The sequence below is a fragment of the Cannabis sativa genome, chromosome 2 (genome assembly GCF_029168945.1).
Source record: "Cannabis sativa cultivar Pink pepper isolate KNU-18-1 chromosome 2, ASM2916894v1, whole genome shotgun sequence".
NCBI lineage: Eukaryota > Viridiplantae > Streptophyta > Magnoliopsida > Rosales > Cannabaceae > Cannabis > Cannabis sativa.
This window is the reverse complement of record NC_083602.1, coordinates 32,546,431-32,559,944: the sequence shown is the minus strand read 5'-3', so window position 1 is coordinate 32,559,944 and position 13,514 is coordinate 32,546,431. Positions and strand designations below refer to the sequence as shown.

At 35.5% G+C, this 13,514-nt stretch overlaps 2 protein-coding genes across 2 annotated transcripts; both read right to left on the bottom strand.

Annotated features, from left to right (window-relative positions):
- Window positions 1-536: 536 nt before the first annotated feature.
- LOC133034931 (uncharacterized) lies at window positions 537-4,126 on the bottom strand. The gene is made up of 6 exons (XM_061110479.1): window positions 3,257-4,126; window positions 2,577-2,679; window positions 2,241-2,296; window positions 1,619-1,783; window positions 1,122-1,235; window positions 537-1,017 (listed from the first exon to the last, which is right to left on the bottom strand). Exons 1-6 carry the CDS (start codon window positions 3,935-3,937, stop codon window positions 925-927), a joined length of 1,212 nt encoding a protein of 403 aa, XP_060966462.1. The 5' UTR covers window positions 3,938-4,126; the 3' UTR covers window positions 537-924.
- Window positions 4,127-4,713: 587 nt separating this feature from the next.
- On the bottom strand, window positions 4,714-7,149 carry LOC115695544 (uncharacterized). Its single transcript, XM_030622601.2, has one exon. The coding sequence runs from the start codon at window positions 7,147-7,149 to the stop codon at window positions 4,714-4,716; it is 2,436 nt and encodes an 811-aa protein (XP_030478461.2).
- Window positions 7,150-13,514: the final 6,365 nt, after the last annotated feature.

Here is a 13,514-nt window from a genome sequence, read left to right as displayed (position 1 = left end):
TACATATGACCCTAATCAAGAAAATTGACAGCAAAAATACCTTATCTTACAATTTTGTTGCAGTCGTACCATATTTTAGCTGTAAAGTATTAATTAAGCTCGTTAAGTGTCAGTTCAGAAACACGTGACGACATATTTCTTTAGCTTATTTAATATGTAGTTTAATAATATGTCGTCACTTGTTTCTGAATTGATGCTTGATGATCAAAAAATGATACCACTGTAATAAAATCGTAAGATAAGATACTTTTATTGCCACTTTTTATTAAGGTCAATGTATAACAATTGTAAATTAAGATTATTTAGCAGCAAATATCCCTTTCATAAATTTCTTCCTTATCTAATAAAATGAAGTATATGTGGAGTTTTGGAGTTAGAAAAGAACCTTCATAACGCACTAAGCCTGTCCACATCAACAGACCAACCCCTAATGAAAATCATGCTTCTAACCCTTCTGAGTACGTGAACAACAGTACAATACCACCAAAAGAACCTTTGGTCATTATATATTTCTTTAGTTATATAAAAAAAAGGTGTGAGAGAAAAATAAGATAATGTTTTTATTTTTCCAATAAAAAAAGAAGGTAAAGATTATCTATAGGGTAGGAGAGATGATAATGCTTTGAAGTACATCTAGGACCTGTAGTTCAACTATATCATATCAGACTCGTGCATGGAGTCAAAGGTCACTACCAGAAAGAAACCTATAAACAAAATTCTAATCACAACAACATGGAGCACTTTTGTCGTCTCAAATGTTCTACACGTTAATAAATCACAAGGGGCAGTAGCTGAATCTTAAACTAGTATATATTTTATGTATGCTATAAGCTATAACCCTGTACAAATGGCCCCATTGATAATGAGATTTTGCTCAGTTCATACCCGTTGATGATGCAGGGTGCAACAGAGCAGCACGTACTATTACAAAGGCCTGAGAAGAGGGTAATCTTCAAGTAGTTCGCGCTCTGACAGAGTATCATTTTCATTTTGCGGGGTCCACAAAACTTCTACCGCCTACAGGAATGAAGAAAAAAATATGGAAATTCAAGCACGAATTATTTATAAGCACTCGAATTGTTGTATGTGTGGATCAGAACAATGTAAAAAATCGTTCTTACAAGTATTTTGTTGGAGGGAATTGAGGCAAGCTTTTGCAAGGCTTCCTTCAGATCCTTACCGCCGTTGATAGCAGGTAGCTTATGTACTCCTTCAGCAGCCACCAAAACAGTTATCTGATGGAAAATCATAGAAAAGAAAAATATTATTTCAAATTTTAATTCCTAACAAAAATTCATGGAGACAAAACCAGCCATGTCATGATTTTCTTAGTTTTAAGGATTCTTTTGAGGGCACAACCAATGATCTAATTTCGATGTGTGATCATTTCATACTGTCCTGTACACCCAGATATAAAGAAAACAGGCAGAGAGATTTTATCATTTTTGCCATTTACACTAGTAATACTAAGATAATTTATTTTATTTTTTATTTAGAAAACACACACACAAATTCAAACAGCCATGCATATTTTACTAAGCAGAAAATGTTAGACACGATCCCAGACAACGGAATATGAGTCATGCAGTGCAATCTACCATTAGGTAAGCTAACTTACCACTATGTACTCATTGCTAAATCCACTTGCCCTCTGGCTTTTGGTGCTGTGCCTTTTTAAGTTGTTGACATTGACAAGTGTCTCTTCATCAAATTTCCCACGTTCTTCAATAGAAAGTTGATTAAAGCGCTTCTCTCCATCCTCCATACTCTTCTTTAAATCCATCTACAAGAACATCAAAACTCATAATTCATGCTGTTAACATGTATACAATTCAAAATTTCATAATATAGAATAAAAGAATACCACAATAAAGCGAACATAGTTTAAAGGAATACTTATAAAATGATTCTTTGAAGAATCTATCTTCACACAAGTAATTTGCCCAAACTACCAAAGGAATGAACATACTACTAAATTAAGAAGTGCAACCAATCTACTTCTATAACGCACAAAAATACGAGCATCATGTACTCCAAATTATGTGCTATACAGGAGGACCAATTCAAAAGTGTACTCAAGACTTTGTGCCATCAATTTGGCTTGAGCCATTACTTATTTCACATAAATTACTACCTTATCTATATTTCCCTCTGTCTGCAACTCAATTGGAACACAAATATAACAGAATGCATTTCACCATTACACCAATGAAGATACCAAGAGATGGTAGCAAACTTACAGATGAATAACCTGAAATGCAGTAGTCTGGATTCCGAAGTAAAGCTAGCGTTGTCTCTGAAACCAAAAGTGACAAATTAAAAACTCTTTATAAAAGAAACTATGTAACACAAATAAGTTCACATTAGAATAGATGGACAAATGAGAATAAAGTAATATCCAGCTCCCAGCAGTGTTCATCTAAAAACTTCAATACCATTTCCATCAATTTCAAATTTAATGTATACCACACATGATCCAACTTTGAAAAAAAAAAACATCTTTTAGATAAACCTTGTGGGAAAATGGCATTCATGTTTAAAAAGAAAAGAAGAATATCACTGTTTAAATGTTTTACCTGTCAGCACGTAGCTTAAGCCCTGAGGAGTAGAGGTATCTGCAGTTTCAGCAATCCGATTAAGATCCTTTTGAAGATCCCGCGCCATGCCCAACAACCCCACCTATAACAAGACAATGTTGGAACAATACATGATAACTCGTTCATGAAAACAATTTTAAACAAAAAGGCAATAAATCTTTATAAACTACAGGATAAACATCTACTTAGGCATGTTCACCAGACAATGTGAGTACTGAGCATCAATATCATAACAAAAATCCATTTTCAATTTAATGGATTTTGGTTCTGTACACGTTATGTCCAGAACCTTGCAAGATAAATCCTTGCCAAAGTCGAACCTATGCAGCCATTTCCCCTTCAAACAATTCAAGCTAATATCAAACTTAAGTAAAGTACAGCTTTTTTATTTCTAAATTGCTTATTGAAAGATTCAGATGTAGTGCCGCTCCTGCAGTGCTGTAGTTCGTTCTACTCTGGACTATTTACTAAATTAATTTAAGAATAATTTTACTGTTATACATTACTCAAACTACACATAAATAGTACAACTAAGTTTACACAAAGTCCACAGCAAAAAAAGTTCCCTTCCCTTTTATCCAACGTGAAATTATTCTTAGAATCATAATGAAAAACTTTGCATACACGTTAAATATAAAATATGCCCATTTGGACCGTACCTGAACTTTGAGAACGCTTGTCTTCTCTGTGGCAGTAAGCACACTGTCCTCTGACCTATCCGAAAGAAACCCCGAAACCAAAACAAAAGCAGCGAAACCCATGAATATCAGAAAGAAACTGGACCCAGCTCCCACCCCCACCGCCGGACCCACATAAACTCCACCCCCACCGAACCCAAACGGAGAAGGCCCATAGTACGGCGCCGAGTAAGAAAACCCAGACCGCGCTGAAGGTGGCACAGAGTAGCTTCTCGACGAAGAAGGCGCCCCCGAGCGCGACGAGAACGACCTCCCCCCGACCCTTCCGCCCGAAGCTGCTAATGCCATATTGGGATCGTACATCAACAATAAACCCAACAAAACCACCGCAATCGCGGGCTTCTTCAACGCCTTCAAGGCCTTCATTACAGTATTAGCCACAACCTCAAATGGGTTCGCGGGGTTTTGTCTGGTAATCGAGTCAGAACAATGCTCCGGGTCGAAAGATTGTTTTTTGGAGTGGAAGAAGCATTTGATGCTGAGCTTGGTCGAGCCCTGAATGTTTATGATTCCGGTGAACTTGGTGGGTCTGGTGAAGGTGAGGCTGTAATTGTTGGGAAATGGACGAGGAGGTAGAATTGGGAAGCTTTGTTTCCATCTCAATGGATTGGGTTCGAGCAATAATGAAGTAGCAGCCGCCATTGATCGATTGGAATTGGAGAATTGTGAGGTTTGGAGAGCCGAGTAGAGACGTGGGCGCGCAAGGAATATTTGTGTAATGATTTATTCTTAATATTTGGAAGAGAAGAGTAGAGATGAGATTGTGGCCAGACAACAACCTCATCTTCCGAACGAGTTCTTTCATTGGACATTTTCCTATGTCTCTACGTAACCTCACAAACTAAAAAAAAAAGTTTTACTAAAAAACCTTTGGAAAAATAAAAATTATGTTTACCAGTTTCCTTTTATATTTTTATATAAATTTTAATTTTTACTATTATTTTTTAAAAAAATATTATTACATAACAAAATATAAAGTGAAACTTTATTTACAAAAATACTTCCTTAAAGTGTGAACAACATTTATACATTTTATGTGCTTTTAATTACCAAAATACATCTTACACTATTACTTACACAATATGGTTGCAGGGTGGTTGGCCAAACATTGCATCAGACGAAGGTTTCAATCACACAAAAATTGCTGGGTAGTTAGCTGAAGGTTGCGTTAGACGAACTAACTGTTAACAAAATATCTATGCAACTGTTATAAAACATTAAAAATCAGATTAGTGTTACGTAACTCTATCTACATATCTTTTCATGATTTAATATAAACAAATTCACCATTAGAAATATGGAAAACAACGATAATACACCCAGGGGCGGAGCCAGCATGAAGAATTAGGGGGGGCCAAACCATATTGTAAATTTAAGTGTCAAAAATTTCAATGTTTTTATTAAATTCATAATTAAAATTAAAATACAGAACGTCTTTCTTGCATATCACGAAAATCATCGATAAGTGAATCTATACTAAATTTTTTGGCGATTTCCCTTTCAATATAAACGAGCAAACAATCACTTAAAAATTCATCTTCCATCTTGTTGCGAAGTGTAGTCTTCACTATATTCATAGCTGAAAAGGATCGTTCTGTGGTAGCTGTAGAAACTGGAAGTGTAAGAATAAGAGTTATAACTTTATACACAATTGGAAAAATCTCTGCTTTTCTAGTTTTTACCAACCACTGACATAAATCAGAAATGGTTGCCAAAACTGTAAAATCAGGAAGTTCTCGTACATGAGCAAAATGTTCAAATTGTGTCCTTAGTTGTACCATCTCGTATTCTGTAAAATCTTTTGGGTAAAATTTTTGTACCAACTTGCAAATATCATTAATTCTGAATGATGTGTGTATCTCTCTTGGATCTAAAGCTGAACTAAGAATGAGTAACTCCACTGTGTTATCATTGAATTTGTTATTTAATTCTTGTAGTTGAAAGTCTATCACTGCATTGAAAAGATCAACTCTGTAATAATGCTCCACTGTAATTGCATCTTGTTGACCACGACTTCTTCCTCTTTTTGTAGTATAGTGAGCATTAAAATCTGGCACAGGTATATTAACAGGTTCACAAAAAGATTTCACCTCATCAACTAATTCATCACATCCATCTTCTCTCAATTTTTGAATGAGAGTCTTAGTGGATGAAACAAGATGCATTGCATTTAAAATATCTTGAGACTGAAGTTGCAAAGCTTGACAGAGTATATTTGAAATCTCTAGAATTTTTTTCATAAGATGCAAAATAAAAACAAATTCAAAAGAAGTTAATGACTCATAAGCTGCATCCGCATCTCCTCGTTGAGCAAAAGTAGTGCCATCTTCAATAATATTCAATAAAACTTCACATGTTGCACTAAACATCTTTATTAAACTAGAAATAGATTTTAAATGAGAATTCCAACGAGTATCACCTGTCCTTTGTAAAGAACCAATTTGATTAAGTCCTTTCCCACTTTCTAGTTCATCAATCTCAAGTAAATGAGCAATATTTGCAGCTTGAGCAGCTTTTAGTTGGTCATTGCGCTTACATGAAGCACCAGCAATATTAACAATGGAGTTCAACTTTGTAAAAAATTGATGGACAGGAATAACTTCTCTAGATGCAGCAACTAATGCCAATTGCAAACGATGTGCAAAACAATGAACATAGTAAGCATAAGGACATTCACTTAAAATTAAAGCTTGCAAACCATTCCATTGTCCACGCATGTTACTTGCGCCATCATAACCTTGCCCACGAATAGATTGAACATCAAGACTATAATTAGAGAGTATAGAGAAAATACCTTCTTTTAATGTTAAAGCAGCAGTGTCTTTGACATGAATAAGCCCGAAAAAACGTTCTTGCACATACCCATCTTTATCAACAAATCTCAAAACAATTGACATTTGCTCTTTCTTAGATTCATCTCGTGCTTCATCAACTATTACTGAAAATTTTGCATCACCAATTTCTTCACGAATCGCGTTTCTCACTTTATTTCCCAAGACATGCAAAACTTGTTTTTGCGTTGTTGGTGATGTATATGTTGCATTTCGTGGAGCTTTATCCAAAACTTCTGCTACCTTATCATTATAGGAAGTTATGAAACTTAATAACTCTAAAAAGTTTCCCCGATTAATTGAAGTTTTAGATTCATTGTGACCTCTAAAAGGGCATGCTTGAAATGCTAACCACCTAATCCCCTCAATTGATGTTTTCAAACGAAGTCTATTGTCAGCGATTTCTTGTGATGTGAAGTTCGCAAACCTTCTTCCAATATGTGTTGGTTGGTTCATGAGATCTGCAACTGCTTTCTCAGCATTTCTATGAGGTGAATTTATATCGTCTCCAATATGTGCTAAAAATGCACAATTTTTTCCTCTCACTTTTTTCCATGATCGAAATCCATTAACAGTAAATGCATTCAATCTAGGATGTGCATCTTTAGAGTGAAATAAAAAGCATGGTAGACAAAATGCAGCATGTACTTTAGGAGAATATTCCAACCAAGATGGAAATAGCTTAAACCAAGATGACTGAAAAGAACGTGAATGAGCTTCTTCTGATTTTTGATAGCTAGATAGTATAATCTGAAATGGACCAGCATTAATGTAAGCTCTGCGAACTTCATCACGCTTCTCAGGTGGATACTCCCATATTGGCGGGCGTATTCCTGGATCACGCTCTAATGAATTAATATCAAACCCTTCTTTAATGTCAAGTCTTAAAGACTTTATTGGCCGATTCTTTGAATTTTCATGATCTACATCCACTGATATTGATGGATTTGATGAGACATCAGATGTTGAAACTTCAACATTCTTTCTTTTGAAAAATGTATCAATTGTAGTTGATTTTTTCATCTACAATTAAAAAGAACTATATATATTAAACAAATTATTAACAAAATCCTATCCATAATAATTAATAAACAAAACTATAACAATAAAAAGAGTTTATAACATGTGTTTATGTATGTATATACTTTTATATTAATCTATCAAGTATCACTCTAAATAAAAAAAAAAAATTATTAGTAAAATTATTTCTTTTCATTATGCACCTACTCAATTTATATTTATATATAATTCTAAATAAAATATAAATGACAATTAAAGTTATATCAACTATTTGTATGTATAATATTTGAGAGAAAGAATAAAATTAGAACTTGGATTGATTTAAAATATATATATTATTTTCTATAAGATACCTTTACTTGTTATTTGATATTCACCACTGCTCTTTGATGTGGACTGCTATTTAATTCATTCCTGTAAAATTGCTACCACAAATTAATTATAGATGTTATTTTCTATCTTAATGATAAAAAATGTATCTATAGAAATAGTCAAAGTAAAACATAATTCAATCACCTTATTTGTAAAAATGGTGGCTCATGTAATAGGTATAGAATGAGAGAAGAAGAAGAGAATGATAATACCTAATTATCTATGAGAAAGGAAGAAGAGAATAATAATACCTAATTATCTATTTTGAAGGTCTTTTAAACATTTTAGTTTCCACTTTTTATTTATTGTTACAAAATAAATTTAAAAAAATGTCTTGCTAATTGCTATTAATGAAAAAAAATAATTACTTAAAAAAAAAAAAAGGAAAGAAGTGATTGATTTTATAGAATATATATATAGGCAGCCGATTTTGTGCCCAAATGTGCAAAACACGGAATGGAATCCGTGTACGGCAGGTAGGTCCCACGTTAGAATAGTTATAATTTTTAATTATTTATTTAAGTTGGCAACCGGTTATTCTAGGTTAGGTAACCGGTTGTAAATTTGTATTTTTAATTAAAAAATAAAAAGGTACAATTTAATTACTGTTCACGTCAGTTAAAGTAAAAAAAAGTACAACAGTTTTACTGTTCGTGGCAGTTAATTGTACAAATATACTGTAGGCAGTGGGTCCATGTTGTCGGAGTGGGGTTATTTTGGTATTTTACATCATGTATGTAATTTTGGAATTGTAGTTGAGTACATAATATCACGTACCGAGTACATTAATTGTTTATGCATGCTGTTTAGTAAAATTAGTGTACAAAATATCACGTACCGAGTACAAAATATCACGTACAGAGTACATTCATATTTGTTTCGTAGTACATTGTTAAGAATAATTTGTTATAAATTATGAAATTATGTGTTGGTATATATTGAGTTTTACGTTGGTGTATTATTTTTATTTTTATTATTGTGTATAAAAAAAATTAATTACTATGGAAATTTTTGACCTTATAAGATTGAATTTTCTTGGGTAAAATAATTTATTTGTTCATTAATTATAAATTTGAGATTTGTTGAGATAAATACCTTAAACACGGCAAACATAACATGAAGTATATAAATGTAGAGTTTTTGAAGCAATAACTAGAGTCATAAACCTTAAAACATCAACGGTTAAAAATAGCTAGTTATATATATGAATGACCATAGTATGATTCTTGTGTGGTGGAAGGCGGTTCAGGGAAATACGCGTTGGAGTGTTCATTGAATGAGTCAGTTGTTGGTTGATTGTGTGCTGACTGTTGCCCCTGAGATCCAGTATTCTGTTGACGGTTTGGGCACCGCCGATAATCATGGCCTGATGAGCGACAAATGCGACAATGTCTTGAGTTTCTTGGGATCTGCTCCCCGTTCGGTCCTTCCCTTGGATTTCCCGTACCCTTTGTTCTCACAACTTCAGGGTCTTTAATAATGTTGGGGTTGTTACGATATCTTCCAGGTTGTGGCGTCTGTCCTTCTGGATTGGAACTCATCTCAAATTCTTCCTTGAACATTAGAGTTAGCCGTTCAATCTCTTCCTTTGCACGCGTGTACGAATCCTCTGTTTTTGCTGCATAGAAAGTCAAGTTATAAGTTAATGAGCTGAGAGATCCAAACCTAGCCATCTCATAAATGTGTTGTTGTTCTTGGGCCGGGGGGTTAAAATGTAGGTGGAGATTTGTCTTCGCGGATTTGCTCCATCGCTTCATGAGAAGAGTATTAGGTATTCTTCTGATGTTTAATCTTTTCATTGTAGCCCATAAATGTCTACAAGGGTACCCCTGACTTTCATATAGCATGCAACTACAGTGTAGTGCTCGTTGGCCTTCACAGTAATGAACTCGGTATCGGACTTGGGATGCCGAAACTTTCCAATGGTGTATATCCGCCACTCTCCTTCTTGCTCCTCACTTATGACAAAATAATTATTCTCTAAATCAAGCCGCTCAAAGCAACCTTGTGGTACATAGTTCTTGTGTAGAATTCAAGCACATTGGTTGTAGTACGTGGTCAAGCATGTAGGATTAGGTGGGTGAGGTCGAGTGCATCTGCTTTTGAAGTCATTTGCAGTCTCGTTGTGTCTGAGCTTTGAGACTGTCATATCTATGGTTGTGACGAACTCACGCAAGCAATAATTCTTCTCTAAAAATTTTTTTAGGGCTGAGTTGATCGATTCGCAACGTTGTGTGGTTCTCATTCCTGCAACGAATGAACCCCTTAAATAAGTTTCTGCCCACTGTTTTCTTGTGTCGAATGTTGTTTGGCACCATTCATTATCTGTTAGTTGTTGGGTTTCGACGACGTCTAACCATCTTGCTTCGAAATCCTCCTCCTCGTAGTAGTTGTACATTAGATCTTTAAATATTTTCAAGAAGATCGGATCTTTAACCTTTTTGGAAGCATTTGTATTGAGATGCCAAGCACATAGACGGTGTGTCACATCAGGCATGTGTTCCATGATGGCTGTTTCATGGCCACATCTTGGTCGTTAACTACAACATTTGGCTTCTTATCTCCATGGCATTCGAGAAATTTTTGAAGTAGCCAACGATAGGATGGAAGCTTCTCGTGGAGGAGTAGAGCGAACCCGAAGATGCATGTGTTGAAATGGTGGTTTACGCCAATGAGAACAAGTGAGAGGCTTATTGTACTCATTTGTCATGTAGGTGGTATCAAACCCTAGTACATCCCCAAAAGCCACATAGTCGACACGTGAGTTTCCATCTGCCCAAAATAAGTTAGCCAATCGATTCTCCTCGTCCACCTGATATACAACGAAGAAATTTGGATCCCTCTGCGAGACAATCAAGAAATCCCAACGCTCCTTCCGAGTCCGTCTCTATCTTTTCTTCTCGCTTGGCACCAGCAACCCTGTTGTAGACATCTCGAAGTTGACATGGCATTCTCTCGTAACCTCCACTTTGCAAAGCAACATGGGACATTATGTTGGCAGTTTTAATTCCAACTGAGTTCATCGACCTAACTTGGGCAAGCAAGCCATCGGACACTACTCGCATGATCTCAAAAATTGTACCTCACTTGATGAAGCGAGGTCGTGATTGTGTATTGTGCTGAACTCTTTGCATTTCCAAGTGTTAGACGGTTGTGTGAGTAAAATACGTAATGCTGCCTGACATCCGGTTCTAGTGACATCATGAGGTCTCTTTTTCTTTGTGTTTCCGTTCTTGTGATTCTTTTGTAACCCTCGGAACAACAAACCCACTCGCGCATTACGATGACTCCGTGAGAACGTCGTACATCATCTTTTCTTGTGCCGAAACCCATCCGTTTCGCATACATTTCGTAGAATGCTTCCCATTTTCCCAGTTTGTCGAGACTCTTGCCTAGGACGTCACATATTTGAATCTCATTCAATCGGTTTTGTGATGTTTAGCTCGTTGTTATGCTTTCCCATTCGTAGGTTTGTTCCTCATTCATGTTCTCTCGCTTGAGACTCGGCCTCCATATTGTATCTGTTTGAATTAACAAATTAAATGATAAAGTTAATAGGTAAGGAATGGTTTTCGAGAAAGATAAAAAAAAAGGACTTACTGATAAGTAACCAATTGTTCCTTCGACGTTAATGTACTGGAGTGGAGTTACAGTGTTCGATTGTTATTGATATCCAAGAATTAGAGATGAAGAGTAAGGGAAAGATAGTGGTGAGTCGATTTAAATTAGATTTTATGAGGTTGAATGCCTCAGATTGTAGAGTAATATGGGTTGGTGATCACATTTAAGTGTGTTGGGCTGATATTAATGGGCCTTTCAATATTCCACTCTCGTCGTACTTTTGAACAGTAAAATAGTACAATTACATTTACTTTTGAATAAATTAATTGGAAAATAATGTTATTGTATGATTTTTGGGTTTAGATATTTTGTTGAGTTGTATGGGTTGGTGGTAACATTTAAAATTGTTGGGCTTATATGAATGGGCCTTTACCAACCTTTTTTAATGAATTAAACCACTTCGTACGTCAGGATAAAATTAATAGTACATTTTTGTATTTCTGGAGAATAAAGATTGAAAAGTAAGGATGTTTTTTTTTTGTATGAATTGATGACATTTTTTAGTAGAATGGGTAGTTTCTCCCATTTATATATGTTGGGCATTTATATATGTTGGGCTGATATTAATGGGCCCTTCACCTACATCTTCTTATGAATTAAACCGTCGTTGTACGTTAGAACAGTACCGTAGTACATTAGGTTTTCTGGGAAAACGGGATTGATGAATAATGTTGACATTTGACCATACTACGTACGCCTACACGTGTATTTAACTGTGTAATTCAGAAATTTAACCACCCCTCTTTTGACACATCAGATGTGCCCAATGGAGTACATCCCAGTAGAGTACAGCTAACTAAAAAACGTACTGTAGGGTTATTCTCCACGACTTATATAACACACTTGAGACGTTTTCCAATCCAAATTTCAAGTTTATAGAGAAATTAACTTGTAATTTAGTTATTAGCATTACATATATCAAGTATGAGTTCAGGTCCACACTGGGTTATTTTCAATGGACCAAATGAAGGTATCTATAGTAGGTACGAAGACGCTGTAAGCAAAAACACTAATTCTGATGCGTCCATAAAAATAATTCGTTATGAATCTTTCATAGAAGCTTTCTCTGCTTTATGTCTACATGGAGAGACGGGACAATGCTTCAATGGGCAGCAAGTTAGAGAACTTTGCTGTGTTAATGAGTTTCCCTGCATGTGGGATTCTGATGATGATAATGATGAAGAGGCTATCCTTAATTCTGTTTCCTCACTGTTTGATGAGGGTGAATGCTCTGGTGCAAATAAATCACCCGAACAGGACAACATGAAAGATTCGACTGACAAAGGTGAGGACCGAAATGGAGATGATGTAGAAGTTGGGGACAAAGAAGGAGTGGATACTTCTCCAAAAAACAGTAAATGATGCTTTCTGTTAGTGTCCAAGTTATGTTATTTTATATTTTGATGCTATAATGTACTATCAGTATTTGTTATGAAATCTGTACTTCGGTTTATTTTGCAGTATTAATGTCACTTTCCTCATTAATTAATTGTGGAATTAAAAGTGAAATGAATCATTGTGAAATCACAACTGCAAACAGAAAGTAAATAGACTTAAAATAATATAGTAGAGTTACACACAACTATATATATAATGGAGGTAAGTTCTTCAATCTCATTAAATGGCCTAACAAAAAGTTGATAGAACGGCCATATGAGATGAGTTGTAACAAAAGTACACTACATATATATAAAATACCACGATTGAAACCGAACGGATGTTCAATCAAGTTCTATAACTTGAGGGAACTTCCGTTGAGACGGAGGGCTATTGTCTCTGAACGGGGACTTTGGTCGTGAAGGAGTTTCTCTTGGAGTAGTGATTGGTGATTCTTGTTTTACATGAAGTGGGTAGTGGGGTATGGACACCTCGGTGTAGTCGAGAATGTCATCCATGATACCCTCTAATTTTTGTCTTGAAGTGTTGGCTTCTTGCATGAAGTGGGCTGTATGGTACAGGTGTTCCGCCAGTTTGTACGACTCCTGCTTGGCCTCCGTGGCTCGTGAATGAGCCTTCCTTGTCAGCTTTTCGTGTTCGTGGAGAACAGACTCCAGCCTTGCACAGTTTGGACATCCTGACATGGAGGCTGAACGGAGTCTTGGACTCCGTGACGGTGTACCTACGGATCTTGTGGAAGAGAAAGGATGCGGTGGGGATTTTGGAGGACTTGTTTCAAAAGGGTTGAAGTTTTGGTAAGGGTCCATTTGATTTAGGAAATAGTAAAACGGGGTTTCAAAATAAATGCTTAGTTTGTAAAACCTAACCTTTACTTATATAGTGGTTTGGTGGGTTGATGTACACGTAATTCGGTTCATGTAATTTAATAATGGATTTTTTTTTCCCAATTAAACCATTTAATAGTTAATAAATTTTGA

What these genes read in the sequence shown, in the direction of transcription:
- LOC133034931 (XM_061110479.1), bottom strand. Translation starts at nt 3,937, where the DNA reads ATGGCGGCTGCTACTTCATTATTGCTCGAACCCAATCCATTGAGATGG. An exon ending in CTTAAGCTACGTGCTGACAG is followed by an intron (nt 2,297 to 2,576) that starts GTAAAACATTTA and finishes TTTTGGTTTCAG; the next exon opens with AGACAACGCTAGCTTTACTT. An exon ending in TTCCCTCCAACAAAATACTT is followed by an intron (nt 1,018 to 1,121) that starts GTAAGAACGATT and finishes TCATTCCTGTAG; the next exon opens with GCGGTAGAAGTTTTGTGGAC.
- LOC115695544 (XM_030622601.2), bottom strand. Translation starts at nt 7,149, where the DNA reads ATGAAAAAATCAACTACAATTGATACATTTTTCAAAAGAAAGAATGTT.